The sequence below is a fragment of the Ipomoea nil genome, unplaced genomic scaffold, assembly GCF_001879475.1.
Source record: "Ipomoea nil cultivar Tokyo-kokei standard unplaced genomic scaffold, Asagao_1.1 scaffold0276, whole genome shotgun sequence".
Classification (NCBI taxonomy): Eukaryota; Viridiplantae; Streptophyta; class Magnoliopsida; order Solanales; family Convolvulaceae; genus Ipomoea; species Ipomoea nil.
The window spans coordinates 3,756,832-3,774,179 of record NW_017616704.1 but is presented as its reverse complement, the minus strand read 5'-3'; the positions used below and the strand labels follow the sequence as shown (position 1 = coordinate 3,774,179).

At 36.3% G+C, this 17,348-nt stretch overlaps 1 protein-coding gene, 1 long non-coding RNA gene and 1 other non-coding gene across 4 annotated transcripts; 1 reads left to right on the top strand and 2 right to left on the bottom strand.

Annotated features, from left to right (window-relative positions):
* Window positions 1-942: 942 nt before the first annotated feature.
* On the top strand, window positions 943-6,216 carry LOC109156610 (serine-threonine kinase receptor-associated protein-like). 2 transcript variants are annotated; one of them, XM_019304466.1, is made up of 8 exons: window positions 943-1,153; window positions 1,282-1,490; window positions 3,357-3,492; window positions 4,128-4,209; window positions 4,348-4,523; window positions 4,795-4,932; window positions 5,015-5,154; window positions 5,686-6,216. In XM_019304466.1, the coding sequence occupies exons 2-8, from the start codon at window positions 1,373-1,375 to the stop codon at window positions 5,934-5,936; spliced, it is 1,041 nt and encodes a 346-aa protein (XP_019160011.1). In that variant the 5' UTR covers window positions 943-1,153; window positions 1,282-1,372; the 3' UTR covers window positions 5,937-6,216. The 2 variants fall into 2 exon arrangements, with proteins under 2 accessions (XP_019160011.1, XP_019160016.1); XM_019304471.1 differs by lacking the exon at window positions 1,282-1,490.
* Window positions 6,217-8,855: 2,639 nt separating this feature from the next.
* On the bottom strand, window positions 8,856-8,972 carry LOC109156627. The gene is made up of 2 exons (XR_002050082.1): window positions 8,934-8,972; window positions 8,856-8,903 (listed from the first exon to the last, which is right to left on the bottom strand). It is a non-coding gene; the product is annotated as an uncharacterized LOC109156627 (long non-coding RNA).
* A 4,010-nt stretch (window positions 8,973-12,982) lies between these two features.
* Window positions 12,983-13,067, bottom strand: TRNAM-CAU. Its single transcript is given in 2 exon segments — window positions 12,983-13,018; window positions 13,030-13,067. It is a non-coding gene; the product is annotated as a tRNA-Met (tRNA).
* Between the last annotated feature and the right edge of the window lie 4,281 nt (window positions 13,068-17,348).

Below are 17,348 nucleotides of genomic sequence, written 5' to 3'. Positions count from 1 at the left end.
AATCACATTTCCCAAATGCGGATTTGCTTTATACTACAACCGCATTTGGGAAATGCGGTTGTGGTATATTATACTACAGCCGCATTTGATGTTGACATTAAATAATACCGAGTTTGGAAAATGCAGTTTTCAGCCCAACCGCGTTTCCCAAACTCGGTTTTCTCCTTTTTGTCAAAAAAAAATTTTCATTCCCATTCTTGTCAATCAGCCTAGCCCCATTCCTATTTCAGTCAAAAACCCGGAAAAAGGTGTTCGCGCTGGAGCATTGGGACTAATGCTACAGTCGGTGGTTTTGGGATATCATTAAGGATTTAAGGTGGTCAATAGTCAGCGTAAGGTTGTCAATATAATTTACCTTACTATCCTTGGTTCAAACGGAAGCTACACAGTCAAAGTGACGGAGGACGAAATCAGACAAAAATTGTAAAGTTGAAGACTTAATTTGGTAAGAATGATAGTCGAGATCAAATCGGTAGTTTCGCAATAGTCAGAGGACCAAATCGGTTATTAACTCTTAATCTTATATAAATTTAATATTTATAAGTTATGCATATAAAAGGGACCTATACATATTACTGTATATATAAATGGGATGGGGTGGGGGAGTGAGAGGAGCTGCCTCACTGTCCCCCTTGTGGTTCCGCCACTCTTACTCTGTTGTGATGTCCGACAGAAGTTTGGGAAGAAAGAAGAGTGATATACTAGTCATTATTCTATTGAGTATAATCTACACAATTGTTTGAACTACAAGTAAAAAATACATTATTTAAGTATTAAAAATATATTACTTTTCTATATATCAAATAATGTGTATATATTCAGTACAAATAATATATTTTTAATCTATTAAAAATGTACTGGAGAAAAAAAAATCACACTACAGCAAAACGACAGTGCCCATTAATCCTCGCTCCTATATAACTACATCGGAACACACCAATAATGACTAATGAATGCCATCGTAACCTCAACTCAAACTCACATCACACCATAATAAGGGAAACACCTTCTCCCTTCCTCTCCTCTGTAAAATCCCATTTCTCACTTTAAATTCTTCATTTTTCAGATACACTACATTTTATTTACAAGGGAGAGAGAAGAAAAAAAAATTGAAGTCTCATACAGGGCTAGAAAGTCGATTTCGACCCATACGTTAAGCTAATGTTGACTCTAGATTTTGATCTCAAGACTCAATCTTTGTTTTTGTATGTCTTCTTAACCACGAAGAGGGGGCCTTGATTGTTTTCGTCTGATTTGGTAAATTTTAAAATATTGTAACAGAAAAGCTTGATTAAAAAAGTAGTTGCACTGAGGGGTGCAAGTTTGAGTTAGGGTTTTGGTGTTTGGTGTTTGGTGTTGAAGTGGGTGAGAAATGGAGAAGAAGAAAGTGGTGGTGCCTTTGGTTTGCCATGGACATTCGCGGCCCGTGGTTGATTTGTTCTATAGTCCTGTAACCCCTGATGGGGTCTTCCTCATTAGTGCTAGCAAGGGTATGATATGTATTTTCCTTCTCTTTCTCTTTCTTTTCCTAAATATATGCATTGCCTATTCTGTTTTCTGCATCTTTGGTAATTCTGTAGTACCCTGCCTGCTTTACTTTGAATCCTTTTCTATCACTTGATAGATTTGCCTGTGCTTATGGCAATCAGCAGTTTTTATAATTTTCCTAGGGATTTTTTTTTTTTTTTTTTTTTTTTTTTTTTGGATCCATTTAAAGATTTCTACAAAGGATAGACTCTACACTCAAATGATGTGCACTTGAAGCATATCTGACACAGCAGTGTCTAGAAGGTAGTAACTGCAAACAAGTAATAGGATTAAAATGGTAGAAGTGTAATGTGTATCTTCATAATCTTATTTGATTGAAGTGCAATGCATTTTCTATTGCAGTGTTAAACATTAGTAGGCAAGGTTGCAGATAAGAAAGCGTAATGTATTGGCTTGTTTTTGTGTCAAATAGATTTTCTGTGTGCATTCTGCAAACAAGTAGTAGAACTAAATGGCAGAAGTGTAATGTGTATCTTGATAAACCTATTTGTGATTGGAAAGGCTTGACACTAGTCTTGGAGTCATCATATAGTTTTACTTGTGATTTCCATTTCCACCTCGCTATACTTTGTCCATCCCAGGTAGGTTCCTAGATTCCATGGTAGATGTGTTTTTTCTTCAATAGTTTATGTTTCTGCCCCCTACCCTTTGTTGAGAGGTCTGGGTGTAACTGTGAGATCTTTATGATTTCATTTTGACACATACTTGTGATAAGATCTTTATGATTCCATAGAGTGCTAGTTTTGGTATGCTGAGGGATGTTTTTACTACATAGCAGATGAATATGTGACTCGTTGGTATACAAATAATTAAGCTCTAACTGAAACGATCAACATGGCATATGATCCTGTGGACAAAAAGAAGAGTAATTAAGTGTTAAATAAATTAATAATTTATCAAAAGTTTTATTCAATTCATTTGGTATGATTTGTTCATCAGCTGAGGGAAGGGTTTGTTGTGAACTACTGACCTAGATTTGTGAGGATCCTTATATTTTCATCACTACTGGCTTCCAAGTTGCATCTTCTGCACTAGTGCCTGATTCTTGTTCAACAAAAATCTAGGTTCTGTAATTATTAGAACTTGGAAGCAAAGTTATTTATGAAAGCCACTAACATATATATATATATATATATATATATATAGAGAGAGAGAGAGAGAGAGATTAGCTGTATTATTATTAGCATTTCCTCCATAATGCAGCTTGTAAAATATTGAAAAATGCTACTCTTTTCCCTTAAAATATCGGAGATGTTGCAGTGTGCTAACATCTATGGCATAGATGATGACTCTGTTTGGCATACCTAGCTTATAAACTAGCTTAAAGCTGAAAGATTAAAAGCTTATTTTGAAACCCTATTTAGGGTAGCATTTCAAAATAAACTATTATTTTAAGCTCTCCTTGTTTTACCAAACAAAGCTTATAGCTTATTTGTAGCTTAAAATAAGCTATAAGCACTACCAAACATAGCCAATATCAAATTTTCTATGTTAGATTTTCCATCAATTATGTCCTAAAATGTTTGGGTGGCTGATTGACTCTACTCAATTTTTGGGTAGCTGGTTTGCAAAGGTGCTGATCTGTTAAATATTGGTAGAAGTAATCCAGCCTTGTTGAATTATAATGTGTTTGCCTTCTCTGTATACTCTATCTATTGGCAGTGGTGGTCCTAAAATGTTAAGATAATGATCTGATTTTGTATTTTGATAATAATAAGTAAAATAAGTGGAACCTTTCTAGATCTTTGGGTATCCAACAGTAAGCAATAATGCAATATAAACATATTATCTTTCCTCCCATGACTCAGATTCCAAGCCAATGCTTAGAAATGGTGAGACTGGAGATTGGATTGGGACGTTCGAAGGGCACAAGGGTGCAGTGTGGAGTTGCTGCTTGGACACCAATGCTTTGCGTGCAGCATCTGGTTCTGCAGACTTTTCTGCGTATGTTGCAATTTCTGCATTGTTCTGTGAATGTGAAGAATTCATTTTATACTTTCCCTATAGTTAATGTGTCTTTTATTTTCTTACATCTATTTAGTATCCTGATGTTGCTCTTGATGCCCCCAAATTGGGGTATAACTGTGTGTGCTTTTCTTCTTTAGGACCATGTGTAACTGTGTAAGTAGTCTGGATTAGGAATCCTGCACATTATGGAGTCATTGTTATCAATTTCTACATTTAGCATATCATGCATTTTGCTTAAATCTCTTTATTATCTCAAACAGTTCTCTTGTTAAAACCCTGTTTTGTGAGACTGCTTTGTCTTTTTTGGACATTTGATACATATACACAAGCTAAGTTGGGTCAGTGTAGTATCACATGCTTTTCGTATGCCATAGTATGTGGAACTTAATAAGTTGAATAATGATTATATATAAGCTAAATTTGATACAGAAATATCTATGCCATAGTCTAAAAATAAATAGTAGTGGTATCTTAACCGTTGTCAGAACTCATTAACGTGCATATTATCCTTTGCTGACATGTTGATTGAAGAAATATATATATGGTGTTAAGTGGCATAGCATGTTCCTCTATTGTCTATCTCAGTCTTTGTTTCTAATCTTCCCACACAGGAAAATTTGGGATGCATTGACCGGTGATGAACTGCACTCATTTGAGCACAAGCACATTGTTCGAGCTTGTGTTTTCTCGGAGGTATGTATCTAGGATAACTGTAAGACTGTAGCATAAGGTGCATTCCGCAGCTGGTGGATCTGAGTAGAAGGGATCCTTCTGTTTCATGATCATTTATTTACTATATCTTGTCTAATTTGTTTTACCTATCTGGTTCAGGATACTAATTTTCTACTGACTGGTGGAGTTGAGAAAATTCTTCGAATATATGATCTGAACCGTCCAGATGCACCTCCTAGAGAGGTGGCTAAGTCTCCAGGCTCAGTGAGAGCCGTCTCATGGCTCCACAGCGATCAAACAATATTAAGTTCTTGTACTGATATGGGAGGTGTTAGGTATATTATTTTATAAAACACTGACCAGAGATTGTCTGGCCCTTAATTCTTATAAATGACTTGAGTAAATATGTTGTAGCATCTCTAGATCTTTTCCTCTTCATTTTGGTTTAGTTCGAGTGTTAGAAAGCAGTATATTGTTGTCGGAACGCAGCTTATAGTCAACCCTTTGTTACTTTAGAATGCTCTTCAGAAAAATCTTGATTTAAAATCCCTATTGCAGGTCTTGAAACTTCCCTTAGTCTTACAAGTATAAACTTGGGTTTTGCAGATTATGGGATGTAAGAACTGGCGACATAGTCCGCACACTAGAGACAAAATCACCTGTTACTAGTGCTGAAGTGAGTCAAGATGGTCGTTATATAACTACTGCCGATGGGTTCAGTGTTAAGTTTTGGGATGCTAATCAGTGAGTTACACTGTTCCTTGCCCCCCCATTTATCCTCTTTGCAGGATTCCTAATCTTAATTTTTACTTTTTGGTTTATGAAGCTTTGGATTGGTGAAGAGTTACAACATGCCATGTACGGTGGAGTCTGCTACTTTGGAACCAAAATATGGATTCAAATTTGTTGCTGGGGGAGAAGACATGTGGGTTCGTGTATTTGATTTCCATACTGGTGAAGAACTTGGTACGTGCTATACAACATATGCCTAGTCTAATTGTCTATTTTGTTTTCGTCTTATATAATCATTTGAACTTTTGCAATTTAATTACTGGCTCAATAAAGAGTTCTACCTGCAAATCCTCTAGAAGTATGGCCTTTGGTGCTTATCTTTTTGGGTTTTCTTGGTGGCGGGGGCTACCGAATTGAACCTTAGGTCAAAATACTACCATGTCAGTTTCAGATTTTAGGTCACTCACCTGCTTTAAATAGAAGTAGAGAGTTATAGAAGTGGAATTCTAACCTTCCTTTTCTTATCATCTGCTTCTCAAGTTCTTGACTAAAAAGTCTCGAGTACTATATGAGTTGGAGTGTCTTGAGAGAGTAAATTAATATCTAGATACTTTTACAAAATTTTTCGTTTCTATTTATTCTTTTTCTAAAAGTAACTACTTTCTCATTCTCAAAAGACCCAAAGATATTATTTTAAAGCACTTGCCAATTCAGAAAATTTTCATTTAATTTCTTCCATGCTCACGCATACTTGGTTTATTGCAGCATGCAACAAGGGTCACCATGGTCCGGTGCATTGCGTGCGCTTTGCGCCAACTGGGGAATCATATGCCTCGGGATCCGAAGACGGAACCATCAGAATATGGCAGACAGGCCCCTTAACGAATGATGACACTGATGCAATCACAGCAAACGGAAAAGTGAAGGTCTCTGCAGAAGAAGTTACGCGCAAAATCGATGGCTTCCACATTGCAGATGAGGCGAAACTGACAGAGGAGGTTTCAGGGAGTCCCTAATATGGCTGGCTACTGCACCTCTAAAATACTCTTAGGTGTAGACTATTGTGCAGTTGCTTGTTGCTTGTTGCAGCTGTAGCCTGTTTTTACTAAAATGCTTCTCTTTTGAACTTCATGAAGGCTAAAGCTTAATATGTACAAGCTTTTTTTGTGTGGGTTTTATGACACCAGGGTAAACCAATTACCAACCATTTTGTACTGATTTTGTAATTTTTGATATCATATAGTATACAAGACTTGTACGAGGTTATTTCTTACGGAGTGAGAATATTTTGGGCAAGATATGTGGCAAATGATTAGACAACTTTCCTTATTCTCGTCTTTACTTCTTTTTATTGGTGTAGGTTTGAATAGTAAAATATGAAAGTTACCCTTCTTGAACTTCAAACGGGGCTCGAGTGGATTTGAACATCATTTTGGGCCAATCTTCATGAACCACTTAGATCAATTATAACTACTACCCTCTCTCTCTCTCATTTTATTTGTTCTACTTATTATTCATGGTAAATTATTTTTATGTAACCGTGTGCACCATACATGATGCATACGAAAGTGGATTCATTATTTTTATATTATAGATTCATAATTTTTATATTATAAACTCATAATTGTTGAACTCTATATTCACAATTACAAAACTCTATGTTCATAATTTTCAAATGTTCATATTTTCAATTGTTAAACTCTATATTCACAAATCACATAACTACATGATCATAATTTGATAACTATACAGTATAGAAATTATGGATCTATAGTATAGAAATTATGAATTTATAGTATAGAAATTATAAATCTATAGTATAGAAATTATGAATCTATAATATAGAAATTATAAATCTATAGTATAGAAATTATGAATCTATAGTATAAAAATTATGAATGTATAGTATATAAATTATGAATCTATAGTATAGAAATTATGGATCTATAGTATAGAAACTATTCATTGGTTAAATCAATTCTTTCTTTTTTGTTTATTTTCTTTAGTATTTTTTACTTATTTTAAAATTTGATTTTTTTTTTTTTTTGTGTTTAATAATACTTTTAGTGTAGTTTCTAAATATATAAATTTTGTATAATAGTACTAAACTTAATATTATTAAAAATTGAATTAAAAATAACTTCAGTCAAGTCTCGATAATCGAACTAGACACATAAAATGGGACGGAGGGAGTATTAAGTAGTCCTATGCATCGGACGGGTTTGGGCGGTTCGGATATTGGAACCGCCCACTCGTTTGGATTTCGGTTTGTAATTTCTAAGTCCTATTCGTTAATTTTTAAAGGGTAATCTATTCAGATTTTGAAACATCGGATTCAGACAATTTGGATTCAGATTTCAGATGTATTCGGATTTAAATAAATTTGGAATAAGACTCAAATTAACCATTGAACGTAACGTGACTAAAAAAATGTGCAATTAGACTATTTAACATTGTAAAAACATACAATTTGTCCCAAGCATGATTGCAGTAGGTGCTAGGCGCTAGTCAAGCGTCTGGACAACGCCTAGCGCCTAGGCGGAATCTAAGCGGGACTAGGCGGGCACACAGACATGGCCGTCTTGTAACAATCCCTGCAAAGCTTTTTTTTTTTTTAAATCAACATAAATTACAGGCGCCTTCCGTGAAGATACATATATTGCTAGGACAGATTATCGAGGAAGAAAATCTCTCCCAACTATGCCTTACAACACTAAAGATTTTTCAAAACTCTAAATTTCATTAATAAAAACAATCATCAAATACTGGGAAACTAGTAATAGCGGACATAAATACTAAATTACAGCAAAAAAACACATATCATCAACAAGACTACTGTTTTCTCTCTCGATTAACCAAAATTATAGATACTGTAGCAACCCAAAAAAAAAAAAAAAAACAAAAAACAAAAACAAAAAAAAAAAAAAAAAAAAGAAGAGGAAAAGCTAGCAGTTAAACGTTAAAGAAGAGGAAGGAATTGGAGTGACCTAACCGCCAACGACGGCGACGGAGGGCAGAGCATCCCAAAGAGAAGAGAAAGCGTTGTCGCCATCGTCCTTCCTGCGCCTTCTTGTCCACCCAAAACACCGCCATTAGCGCTACCACCCCGAGCCGAGCCGGAGATCGGAGTAGCACCACCGCCATGGCCGAACATCCTACTGCTGATGTCGTCGCCATTCGCCTCGCAGTCGCCGCCCACAGTCTCCATGGATCTGATCTGGTGGTCTCTGTATCTTTTTCTTCTTTTTTATTTCTTTTGTTTTAAAATAATTTTTTAATTTCTTTTTAAAAATTTTAATTAATTACTTGTTGGTAATCTGCTACTGCAAGTCACTCGGGAGAAATTGCATGATTTTACAATGTTGAATGATTTAATTGCACTTTTTTTAGTTGAGTGGTCCAATTACATTTTCACGTTACGTTGTTCTATGAATAATTTGAGCCTTATTCCAAAAAAAAAAAAAAAAAAAAAAAAAAAAAAAACAACAACAAACTTAATTTAAAACTTACATATTTAGTACGAGTAACTTACAGGCTACAACTTACAATTTACATAATTACTACCAAAATACCAAATGTGTCCAAATAGGCAAGCAGAACAATTAACCAAAATACAAGTTACAACTTAAATGCCCAAATAGGCAAACACAACAATTTTGATGACTTTTTGAATATTTAATATGAGTTGGTTTTTTGTTTTCCAAAAAAAAAAAAAAAAGTTAAATGCCCAAATGGCTAAATGACAGACATGAAGAAGAAATCATCATTCAGCAAGCAATCAACATTCATCATCTTCCTGTGCAAAGTCAAAACACAAGTTAAATATAACCATCACAAATTCACTCAGTTAAATATAACCATCACAAATTCACTCGTTTACACTTTCACAGTTAAGTAAAAAAAGGGAAAAAGGCTTAGATTGCTATGTTTTCATGTCAAGGTAGGATTGGAGGCAAATTGCTACTTCAATTTTAGAATAGAACCTAAAACTAATGAGCAACATACCAACCCACCTAAAACTAATGAGCAACATACCAACCCAAAGCCATTCGTTTTAAACCCGGTTCACTCCGAAAGGCACAGAAGCTAGCCCAAAGGGAATCGTCACATGTGGGAATCGAACCCAGGTTATCCCAAAATCTCTCCCACAAAAAGAACTCATTTGCCACTTGAGCTACCCTGTTAGGTTATAACCAATTAGTATTTATTGAACTATACTAATGATAAAAAAACAGAATGAGAATAAGGGAGAGTGATATACCAGATGTCCAGATAAGATGTTTAGAAGACTATAACACCCATGCACTATTGATTCAATTAATCAATGCAAAGGGCTAAAAGTTTAATGATATGATAGACTGACAGTTATACCCGATGGCTAATGGGATCAAAGGATTGAAAGGAATCAAGGACAACAACAATTGAATTGTTTTCAAGCCATTGTCCCACTGTGTCCTAGTTTTCACTTGCCAAGTGTGACACCCCGAAAATTCATTCCTTAAACCTGAATTAATTTCTTAATTAATTCCTTCTTGTCTTGCAAATTCCTTAATCAATAGTCGGAGGACCTAAGTTGACTAGACTCTTTAGTCAATTGACTTGGTCAACAAGTGGTACCTTGTGCCTTATGCCTTGTACCTAGCCCTTGGGTTCTTCCTAACAAATTTTGAAGACAAGGAAGGTTACTCTAGACATTTTACAACCTATCTTGCTACCCAAGATATCCCCCTTCACCCTCCACCCCTTCTCTTCCCACACTAGACAAGAAAGATCTTTCTCTCCATATTCTCTCTACAATTGCTCTACCTTCTCTCTAAAAAGAAAACCTAGCATACTCTCCAAGCTAAGAAGAACCATCTCCATCCTTGCAAAGAAACCTCGCAAGATTCCACATTTCCATCTCCCAAGCTTAAGGAATGGTAAGATCTAGGGTTAGTTAGTGTTTTTAATTAGCTTTACCTAGTCTTTATCTAAGATTAGTGTTTTCTTTGTGGTTTTGGTTGTGTAAGAAGATTTGGTTGAAGCTTAGGAGTGTAGAAAGGAAGAGTTTCTTGGTCTACAAAGGTAACACATGCTATACAAAACTTATTTTCTACTTGTTATGGATGATTATTGACTTCTATTGATGATTCTTGGTGTTAATGTGAGATTTGATGCATGATCTTGTGATAATGCATGTTTAGAGCTTGTATCTAGGCTTCTTAAATGCTATCTTTTGATCTATTCTTGGATTCAAGTCATTTCCTTGTTGTATGTGAGATTTTTGGTGTTTTGGACTTGAACTTGACCTTGGAGATGAAATTTCCCAAAGGGAATTAATGGTGTACAGGATGTTCCCCGCTGGCGGAACGGCGGGCACTTGTCCACCCGCCGCCCCACCCGCGGGTGGAGATGTGTACCCGGCGGGCAAAGCCGCGGGTAGGTACCCACCCACGGTTCCACCCGCGGGGTACACCGGTTGGATTATGGCGGGTGTTGTTTTCCCGTGGTTTCACCCTTTGGTTTGTGATGTTTTGGCCTCCCTTTGTTGGATTGTTGAGCTTTTGTGTGTCTCCTTGATGTTTCGTATGTCTAGAACGAGGTCCTAAGTATCCGTGTTAGGATTTGGTGTCTTGAATCATGCTAATAGTCCAACTTTGTGATTCGTTGGATTTATGTGAGTCTTTGAGATTCGTTGGAATCGTTTTGGTTTACCCGTTTGATGAGCATGCTGTAGTAAATTACTTGAATTGAAATAGATTCAAAATTTGAGATAAATTACAAATCAATCTATATTATAAATCTCACTATAATTATAGAAAGGTAAAAAAACCACAAAATTACAAATTAAAAATAGAAATAAATTATATAAGTTAAAATTTTTATTTTTGGGTGATAAGTTACAATTTTAATACTATATAATAATATATCTAAATTCATCTTCTAAATAGTAGGGAGTGAAAAATAAATATAAAGGTCACAAAATAACACATGGTAGTTCGCCCCTTAACCTTTTGCATGCAAACATGGAATCCTACCAATTAAGTTATGATATATATTAATTACTAATACAATAACTCTATAGCAATCGTTATACCCTGCACCGCGGTGCGTATAACACTGTGCGTCCCACGCCTCCCAAAACGACGTCGTTTTGGTAAGTCATGTAGGGAGTTGACGCGATTATGTGTATTCGTTTATAAATTATGGGTATTTATTTATACAATTATGTGTATTTGTTTATACAATTATGTACATTTTTTATATAATCGTGTACATCTTTTTTATACAATTATGTACATCCGAAACAGAAAATTTATGTATATTATGTTAAAAGTTTATGTATATTATTTATTATGTTAGATTATATGTATTATCTTTTCTTTTTTTTTTTTTAAAGTATGTGTATTTTGTTATACAATTATGTACATTCATGTATACAATTATGTGTATTTTAATATAAAATAATGTACATTTTTTAACCTGAGATTTTTTTTTTTAAAGAAAATTAACCGCCAACACAGGGTAGCGAAATTAAAAAAAAAAAAAAAAAAAAAAACTGAAACGACGTCGTTTTGTATCAAGGTGCACAATGCAATGCGCGCCCTGGTGCAGGATATAAATTGCCACTCTATAGCATATACATAGTGGGGTGAGGTGGTGGGCCCTTTCCAAGTGTGGGCCCTGGGCAAGGGCCTAGCCTACCCTTGTCCAGGGCCGGACCTGCAAATATGATAATCTTATATTACGAAGTAAATATAACCTTAGTTGTCTTATATAACTGAACCAAACGCTCTCTTAGAGTGTGCATGATAACATATAAATTCTTGCTTTCATATGAGCAGGGAACTTGGGCAACATGATTCTTATTATAATTCCTGCAGTTTGTAAAGAGAAAGGTAGACCATTTGGAGACTTATTTTGGTGTAGCTAGCATACTTAAGTAGTATTGATTAAGCAATATATATTTTCGTGACTTTTTATTTTATTTTATTTTTTTTATTACGGTAATAGTCTGTTGTTGGAAGTACTATGGACATGACAATAGTTTTTGTTGTAAATAATTTTGATTTTTAAATGTATTTTGAGTTTGAAATTTAGTGTGTCCATTAATTTGTTGATGACAAATAATTTATTAACAATAAGTATAAATAAAATTATGGTAATACAAAAATAATAAAAACATGCCATATGATTTAGGATTTTCCTACCAACAGTTGTTAGGAAAATGACAAAATATAATATGTGAGTTTTTCGTCCAACGTTGGTCGGAATTTTCGACTAACGCACGTAGTTGGACGGAATTTTTGACCAATGCACGTGATTGGACGGAAATTCCCAGGTTTTAGAATGATGAATTACTCTCTGAAATTTCAGTCCAATTTTTGTTCGTTGGACGGAATTTCCGACAATGATTTTTCCGAACCTTCCTTTTGGTCAGTATGTAATATGTTAGACAGAAGCCTCGTTTTTGACCAATATATCGCGTTTCCCGTCCAAACATTCGTTGGATGGAAAACACGAAATTTCTAGTGGCGGACATTTGTGCATATAAATATAACAGTTGCATGTAGATTCAACCCGACACAACCCGTCGTCTCACGAATAAGGATCTGTGAGACGATCTCATACAATTATACAAGTGTGATATTTTTATAACCCGGCTAATATAATAATTGGCCGCTTCACTTTAACTCTTTAAGCAATGAAGAATATATTATTAAGTATAATAATCTGTATTATGACTTTTTTTTTTATTTTGAATGCATCTGTATTATGACTTAGTCTGCATAAGATCATGACTTTCGTGGCAATATTTAATTCAGGTGGTATATTTACTGATTTATTGGTCTGATAAGGAGGAGCAGTTTTGTAATCACAGGATTTGAAATTGTAGTTTTAACTTTTATCTTACGTTTCTTTAGCATACATATACTTAAAAATGACAACATAAAATAATAAATTCGTTGTAGTCTAGTTGGTTAGGATACTCGGTTCTCACCCAAGAAACCCGAGTTCGATTCCCGACAACGGAAATTCTTTTTATGCTTCTATTTTGCAATGCGTTGTGGAAGTAGCCTAATGGGGTGAGAGAGGCTCGAACTCTCGACCTCAGGATTACTAAGAAGCTATGAGACCTACGCGCTAGCCAACTGCGCCACCACCCCATGTTAATTTTTGGCTTATAAAAATGTATATATTATAGAGGTTTTGCTGGAACTGTGGGCTTTTACATTTCAGAGCAGAGGTATTAGATAGTAATAACGTGAATGTGAATCGATTAATGAGGGTAACTAATCTCTGAAAATGATGCGGTAAATTCACTCAGGTATAGGTATTCATATATTTGAAAACAATCACTCGGGTTATTGTGACTGAAGGCCTGAGGTTCCCGAGCTCATAATCGTTACCAAAAGTCCCTTCTATAAGTATTTAGCGAGGTGTTTATAGAAGATTGGAGGGGACATTGGACACATGCCGGGAGGAAGACATGTATGCCACGTGTTCTCCATGTACTCGGCGGTCCTAGAGGCTAGGGAGAGGCACCCACGAGTAGGAATATATCTTATTAGCCAATAGTAATCGGGCTCGTGTTATCAGTATTCCTTGGTAGATGCTTATACTATGGGCTCAGGATCTCGGTCGAGCCACGTCGAGGCCGAGCATAAAAGGTTAAGAACAAATGCTCTCCAAACTGCTCGGCTGCCTAGCCCCCGGGCTAGGTCGTTTCTATGGTTATCATATCTCCTTCGTGTTCTTATTTGCTTAACTTCCACGTCCAATGCTTGTATCTTGATCTTCTTTAGCTAACCCAACCCCCAATCCATTTGCTTAGCTTCCACAAATCATTTAGTGCTTGTGTCTAAATCTTCATTGGCTAACTCAATCCCCAATTCTTGAGGACGATAAACAATAAATTTATTTTTGTTTGTTTCGAACACCACTATACTTGTTCATACAGAATCATATTACACTCCTACAAAATATTAATGTGAGTAGTTGTTGATACTTAAGGTGCGTGGTTTTCCTTCTTAAGGTGCGTGGTTTTTGTGCTTAAGGTGCATGATTTTTGTGCTTAAGGTACATGAGTTTTGTGCTTAAGGTTTTTGGGTTGTGTGCTTAATGTGAGTAGTTGTTGAAACTTAAGGTGCGTGATTTTCCTTCTTAATGTGCATGATTTGTATACTTAAGGTGCGTCAGTTGTGTGAAACTTAAGGTGAGTCATTTTAAAACCTTAGGTGCATGGTTTGTGTTCTAAAGATGTTTTGTTTGTGTGCTTAAGGTGCGTGGTTTGTGTACTTAGGGTGTGTGGTTTGTGTTCTTAAGGTGCTTTGTCTGTGTGCTTAAGGTGCGTGATTTGTGTACTTAAGGTGCGCCATTTTAATGCTAAAGGTGCGTCAACCGCACGAGAAGCTATACCCGCACCTAAACCTGTTGGTCCCAAAAGAGGTAAGGTGAAAGTCTAGAAGGGGGAGGGGGGGGGGGGGGGGGGGGAATAGACTTTCAAACTTTTTCGCACAGCACAACAATTGCTAAGCCAGAGATAAACCAAAACTATTAACTAGATTGTTAGAGTATGGTGCACAGCGGAAATAAATAAACATAAAGTGTGTGTGAGATTGTGTGAGCAGTATATCTCGTGTAGAGCAATTATGTAAAGAGCAGTAAGTAAAGAAAGCAGTAAAGAACACAAGACAATTATAGTGGTTCGCGAGGTGGTGTAATCCTCCTACTCCACTTGCTCTTATCTCCAAGAGCAATTCACTATATCTACCACTCCTTGGTTCCAAGATACAATGAATTTCCGTGATCTAGTGCTTTGATCACAAAGCCTGTTAGGAATATATTGTAAATTTTGATGAGGCGAATGTATTTTTAAAAAATCAAGTAGTCCCCATTTTTATTCTATTTGAGTCAGCTTAAGTCTACGGAGTATGGTGCACCTATATCATGCAACCCATGTACAAGTCTGGAAGATCATAATTTATTTGAAGAAGTTAAGCGGGATTATAGCTTAACACAATTATGATGCGGATAAGTCATTAAGAACCATGCTAGAGGAGGTGGAAGAAATGCGTGTGAGCTATGCCAAATGATCTTAAGTTTGAATCTCAAGTGAAGCATTTTTACCTTGCTTGGGAGACTAGCTAATGTCGTATGGGAGACTAGCTAACATGGAGACTGTGAATGCACAAGTCTCACAAGAGCCATGGACCAGATGGAGAAACACACCAAGTATGGTGGACCAAGCTTAAAATCGAAACAGAGCATCTCACCCTAAACAACTATGAAGTTTTTACAGAGGTTCCAGTATATTATTTTACAAGGATCATGAAGGAGAAAATATCTGATATATTTTCATCTGAACATCAAGTTTTTACGGTGGAACCGGAGACGCTCGAAGAAGGCTGATTCGCGGAGAAATTGTTTTATACTCAAGCAAGAATCAGCAAATAAATTATTTGATGAACTTGACATGTCAGAGCATTTATGAAGGACAAGAAATATCAAGCTTGCCGCGCCGAACTTATTCAAATTTTGGAGGCTACAAAATTCAAGACACGGCAACGGGCAAATTATTCAAATCATCTGACAAAAGGAGAAATGACTTCTACCTAATATTTCAGATCAAGTTGACAATATTATTGGATCAACTACAATTCAAAATGGACGATCGAGATCGAAAGTTGATCAACGGGCAAATAGTTTTCATTGGCTATAAATTGCCCAAGCAGACTTGAAGACAAACAAGAATTCAATGACTTGAACTACGGCTAAGACATACAAGCGAAAGATACAAGCTATATTTCTGATTAGCCGAAAAGCGGGGGAACAGAGCTTCATAGAATTACATTCAAGTCTGAGTGAGAGGGAAATTTTATCTCTTTGTAGATTTCTCTACTGAGTAAAAAGGGCGGAGTAACTAGAGAGAGTGAAAAACCCTTGTTGAGTGTAGCTTTGTGCGTAACACTCGTTGTAAAGGGCAGAGTAACAAGAGGAGCTTGTGAAAACCCTGTGAGGACGTAGCTTTGTGCGCAGTTCTCGTGGTGTAGGAGTACAGCTTGGTGCGAAGTACTCGGGAAGGCGGAGTAACAAGAGGAGCTTGCGAAAAACCTTGGAGGAGTGTAGCTTTATGCGAAGCACTCGGAGAAGTGTCGGTGGACACTTATTCACTATTGTATCTGGGTGATCAAAGAATAGTGAATTTCCTCTTTGAAGTGAAAGGAGAAGAGTAGACTAGGAGGATTACACCACCTCTGAACCACTATAAATCTCTCTCTCTATTTATATACTGCTCATATATTTTGTGCATGCTTATTCTAACTGCGAACTAACCCGATTACGATTTATCGCATATCTTTATCTGTCTGGGTTTGATAGTTCCCACGTTTGCATGCAAGCCAAACTTTGCGTACATTATCCTTGAACCATATCAAGTGTTTCTAACGTGTTGCATGTTTAGAATCTCTCTTTAAGCACCGCACTAATTAAGCATAACACTTTACCGCTATCTATTCAGCTGTACTCACTAAGTTGTTTATCTTGTTGATGCTTGTTACTTAGAGTTGAAATTACCAAAGTGTTATTTGCCTTGTGTGTTTTCGAAGAAAGTTTAAAAAGTTAGAGAAGTCTATTCACCCCCCCCCCCCTCTAGACTTCTCGCCACCCTTTCGGGACCAACAAGTGGTATCAGAGCGGTTGTCTATTTGAGTCATTTCTTGACTGCTAGATAGATCTCGAAACTTCAAGATGAAGAGAGATATGGTTCTTGCTCAACATTTGCTTTTCTCACTTGATAAATTTGATGATTGGAAAATACGTATGCAGGTGCACCTATCTGCTTTAAATGATGAAATGTGGGAAGTCATCACAAATGGTCTTATCCAAATTATGGAAGTTAATACCGCTACCCCACGAGATCCAAATGCTCCACGATATATTCCAAAGCCAAAAATGGAGTGGACAAAGGAAGATGGAGGGCGAAATAACTTGGACAATATTGCCAAGGACATTTTGTTCAAAACGGTAGATGACGCCATATTCCCAAAGATTCGAAAGTGCACCACAGCAAAAGAAATATGGGATACTCTCATTAGTATCGGTGAAGGCGATGAGCAAGAAAAAGACAACAAACTAACCATTGCCATGAAGAGGTTTGAAGATTTCAAAATGCTACCGAATGAAAGCATCACCGACATGGAAGCTCGATTGATCAAAATTCTTGGAGAAATCACGGATCTAGGAAAGACCATTACCCAGAAGGAAATATCGCTCAAAGTGTTATGCGGACTACCTACAAATTGGGATATGAAGGTGACCGCAATGCACGATCATAGAGATCTAAGGACATTATCTACGGATAAACTCTTTAGTGATCTTAAGGCGTATGAGTTCGAAATGAAGACACGAGTTGAAGAAGAACGTGATGAACGAACATCCGCACTAAT